This window comes from Ailuropoda melanoleuca, chromosome 4, assembly GCF_002007445.2.
Source record: "Ailuropoda melanoleuca isolate Jingjing chromosome 4, ASM200744v2, whole genome shotgun sequence".
Lineage (NCBI taxonomy): Eukaryota > Metazoa > Chordata > Mammalia > Carnivora > Ursidae > Ailuropoda > Ailuropoda melanoleuca.
Genome location: NC_048221.1, coordinates 100,085,742 through 100,090,171, shown reverse-complemented (window position 1 = coordinate 100,090,171; position 4,430 = coordinate 100,085,742). Strand labels below are relative to the sequence as shown.

At 35.9% G+C, this 4,430-nt stretch overlaps 1 protein-coding gene across 1 annotated transcript in view; it reads left to right on the top strand.

Annotated features, from left to right (window-relative positions):
* Window positions 1–4,430, top strand: part of LOC100474745 (lithostathine) — a 179,288-nt gene that overhangs the window by 172,600 nt on the left and 2,258 nt on the right. Inside the window, exon 2 of the mRNA XM_034657280.1 lies at window positions 1,455–1,584. Coding sequence (XP_034513171.1) covers window positions 1,455–1,584 — 130 coding nt within the window. The remainder of the gene's footprint in view (window positions 1–1,454; window positions 1,585–4,430) is intronic.

Here is a 4,430-nt window from a genome sequence, read left to right as displayed (position 1 = left end):
CAGAGGAGCCTGACGTGGGGGCTCGATCCCACAACGCCGGGATCACGCCCTGAGCCGAAGGCAGACGCTTAACCGCTGTGCCACCCAGGCACCCCTCAAAATAAATTTTAAAACCTAAAGCCAAATGAACAAAAAAATTCTAGAATCTTATATAAAATATGTCACATGAATATTAATCTAGAAAGATGAAATAATACTATATAGTGTTGATACATCTATGCACAATAAATGCTCAAAAATGTAAATTGAAAGGATTAGAAAATTCCTGGGGTGCCTGGGTGGCTCAGTCATTAAGCGTCTGCCTTCGGCTCAGGGCTTGATCCCAGGGAGGATCCCAGGACTCCTCCACTGGGAGCCTGCCTCTTCCTCTCCCACTCCCCCTGCCTGTGTTTCCTCTCTCGCTGGCTGTCTCTCTCTCTCTCTGTCAAATAAATAAATAAAATCTTTAAAAACAAAAAAAGAAAGGACTAGAAAATTCCTAATGGAGAAGTAAGATGAAGTGAGAATTAGATAAGAAGTAACTGCTGTTCTATTTCTTCATTGCTTCTTCTGTCTGCTTTTTTAGTTCTTAAAAAAAATTAAGATGTGAAGATGGCAAGATATCATCGCTGCTCATTCTAGATGGTGAATACATAGATGTCTACTAAGTGTTTTCTGTTTCATAAAAATAATTTATAATAAGAAGAAAAGCAACACAGCTATGAAAGCATTTCTGATTTTTATTTTTAGAAATATATACTCTGGAAATGCATTTCCGATCTGCAGAGTTGCCATCAACAAACTGATTATAACTGATGGTAATCAGTTAGAAACATAATCTTAATTTTTTCCCAAATGAAGAATACTTTTGTATTATGACTCGTTTATCCTAAAAGAAAATAAATAACAAACAATAGCCTTTATAAAATATACAATAAATATATTACAAGAACTAACATGATATGCAACAGGGAACTGTTCTAAGACCAATGTGAAGCACTGAAACCAAAAAAAAAAAAAAAAAAATTGACAGTTTCCTGATAAAAAACTTTACTGCCCGCAGTAACTGCACAGGTGATAAAATAGTTACTGTTCATTACTTACATATGATTAACCAAGTAGCAGCAGCTATCAATGCTCCAGGGCTCTGATAACTTCCCTGATTGGCCTCAGGGACTTTGAGGTTTGGCCAGCAGGCCTTGTTTCACAGTGTGTAGGACCTAATTTTATTCCTTTCCCATTTGTTCTGACTGTCTTAGGATAAGGTGAAAGGACCAAAGTAGAACCCTGGGCATTTGGTTAATATATCCCAGTGGGCTATGCTTTAGTGATAAATCTCCAATAAAATATGTTTCAAGGCTATTTTTGATATGAGCTCTCTGCTGAGCCATCTTCCAGGAACTCTTCATATTTCACTATCGTTGGAAGAAATAGCCTATATTCCCGCACAGTGATTCCCTTATATTAATTCTAAGAATAACCGTACTAACGCTTATCTGCAAATACTGTTGGACTTGGAAGTTGATAGGTATAAAAAGTACAAGTTGGACGTCATATCTTTTGGCAAAGAAAACTCCTTAAAGCTCAATCTTGGTTACTCCAAGAGTAAGGAATCCTCTTTCACCACTAAGAAGTGGTCTGTAAATAACCTAAAACCAGCTTTTTAAATATAACATTAAAGCAAATTTCTCAGTTCCTGATTAATGGGAACTGTTAGTAAGAACAATTACAAATGAAACAATAACAACTAAATTTTACTGAGTTTAGTGAGCTGTCATATGAAACAAAAGTCTTACATTGTAGTTAAGGACATTATAACCTTAAGGTTTATTTTAAGTATAGCATTATTTCAATTAAAAAGAAACAAAACTGAGTTTTAATAACTTCTCATAGGAGGATCTGAGTTTAACTGCCTTTTACCTAGCAACAGGGAAGGTTCAGGAGGACAGGAAAACAAGTACAGCTTAAAAAGGAGAAGAGAAATTTTGGAGAGTGCCTATAATTCTACCTCTTCCAGATAAATGAAGGACTCAGAGGTTTTCCATTTTAAAAACTATTTAAGCTCTGCTTTGAAAGGTGGAATCTGATGATCACTCTTTTTAACTCTGAAGATATAATTTTTTTTCTGGTTGGTCACAGAAAATCAATTACCACATTGTTTTTCCTTGTTTTTATTTGTTAACTGTTTCCATACCTAAGTGTTAAATATGTATTTATAATACTTTAATATTTTTAGTTTGTAAAATTTATTTTTAAATATATTTTTATATATGATTCAACATGAATATTGTTCTATATCATGCTATTTCTAGTTTATGATAATGATGGGAGAAATACCTGTATGTTGTTATTGATAGTGAACATGTAAGTTAAGCTATAACTTTCTACCTGGAAAATTTTAAACATATAAGAAATTGAAAGAATAGTATAATGCTCTTGCTTCTTACACTTAGATTCTGAAATTGTTACCAGCTTGTAATACATTTGCTTTATTTCTTGTTCCTTGACCACTCCTCCCTCCACACACATTTTCTTGAATAATTTGAAAATAAGCCGTATATATCATGACATTTCACCTCTAAATACTTCACTATAAATATCAGAAGTATAAGGAAATTCACTAACTCTAATAACATTATCACAAGAAAAAAATTTAAAATTCTGGGATTATCAAATATCAGCCCATATTCATATTTCACAGCTGTCCCTGAAATGACTTACTTTATTAATCAAGACCCAATTAAAATTTACTCACTTGATTAGGTTGCTATATCTCTTTAGGTTATATTAATCTAAAATGGATTCTTTGCTCCATTACACTGAGTTTTTCAAGAATTTGAGAACATTCTCCATACTAGATTTGTAATTGCTATGATTCACTTCTTCTCAAGTAATTCTTTTAATGTAGCAAGATTATTTCTCAATCATCTTAATTATCATATTTCCATGATATTTTATTTTTTATACTTTTAAACTTTAATTTCCACTGAGCTCTCACTATAGTTATGGCTTTGGATTTACATATTTTTGTATATTGTTTGTGGCATAATACTTTCCTTTTCCTTTTTAACAAAAGAATCTATTAGCTGTATTTCTTATTAGATTATTTGTGAGTTCTATTGACTGGATTCTGAGGCCATGTATCAATTATGAGCTTAACCTCATGACCTCATCACAAATCCCTACCATAGACACTTACACACAAGCTGGCCAAAAAATGTATTGTGAGAGTCAGGGTCTGTAGAAAATTCCAGCATAACTTTGTCCAGGACTGGCCAAACCAAACCTGAAACATAAAGTATGAGTCACATGTTTCTCGCTCTCGCCAAAATCGCCAACTCAGAACTAAACCGGACCGAGGAACTTTTCTTAGTATCCGCACATGAAACTGGACCCTCTCCCAGTAAGAATTAACAGAAATAAATGTATTTTCATCTAGAGATGATAGTCTTGCAAGGGAGGTTGTTAGCAGCCCAGGGTAGCGAGCATCTTGATGTCGTACCTCTAACTTAGATGCAATATAGGACCATGTCTACAATTTCAACCAGTTCCTGCTCTGACTCTTCTTTAACCCTCATTGTTCCCCCCTTGGCTTTGCATCATTTGACTCTAAATCTCCTTACGCTCTAATTTCCATTGCCTCTTATTCTATCACATAGTAATTATCCATCAGGTAAGCTCCATCTCTCAGGAGACTAGCAAAGCAAGCTTAAGCAACTGATTTTCCATAATATCTTGGCTCAACTACTGAATCATCAGATGATTCTAGGTTTCTTTAAAATTAGCCACCACGTTTAAGAGGCAACCCTGAAACATCATCCCCACTCTTGGCTTTAGTTCCTTCTATGCTCTCACCTATGGACCTGTGATACTTGTAATTGCTATACTTGCCTCCACTTACCATCCAAAATTACTTAATTTAACTACACAAGACATACATATGCTTACAGAAGGGAGTTCTTTTTTTTTCCCCCCAAGATTTTATTTGTTTAGTGGAGAGATGGAGAGAAAGAGAGAGCACAAGAAGGGGGAACGGCAAGAGAGGGAGAAGCCTGACGTGGAGCTTGATCACAGGATCCTGGGATCTCAACCAAGCCGAAGGCAGACGCTTAACCGACTGAGCCACCCAGGCATCCCAGAATGGTTCTTGAGATATCAACCAGAAGAATTACTCCATTAGATGTTCCCCCTTTTCAATACTACAATTTGTGCCAACAGCCCCTACCACGGAAGAGGCAGGGAAAGAACAAACTTCACCTGTTCCTCAGTAAAGTGCTGATTTGCTACCAGGAAAGAGGAAAAAACTGTGGCAATTCCCAACCTTTGCTGGGAAGAGACTCCTCCCTGTGGTGGCAATCTCCTTGAACCAATGCCAAGCACCTCCCATGACCCCTGTTCAGGCTCCACATTCCTGTTATTCATTTCAGTGTCCCTCCTTCAAATTTGCTTAT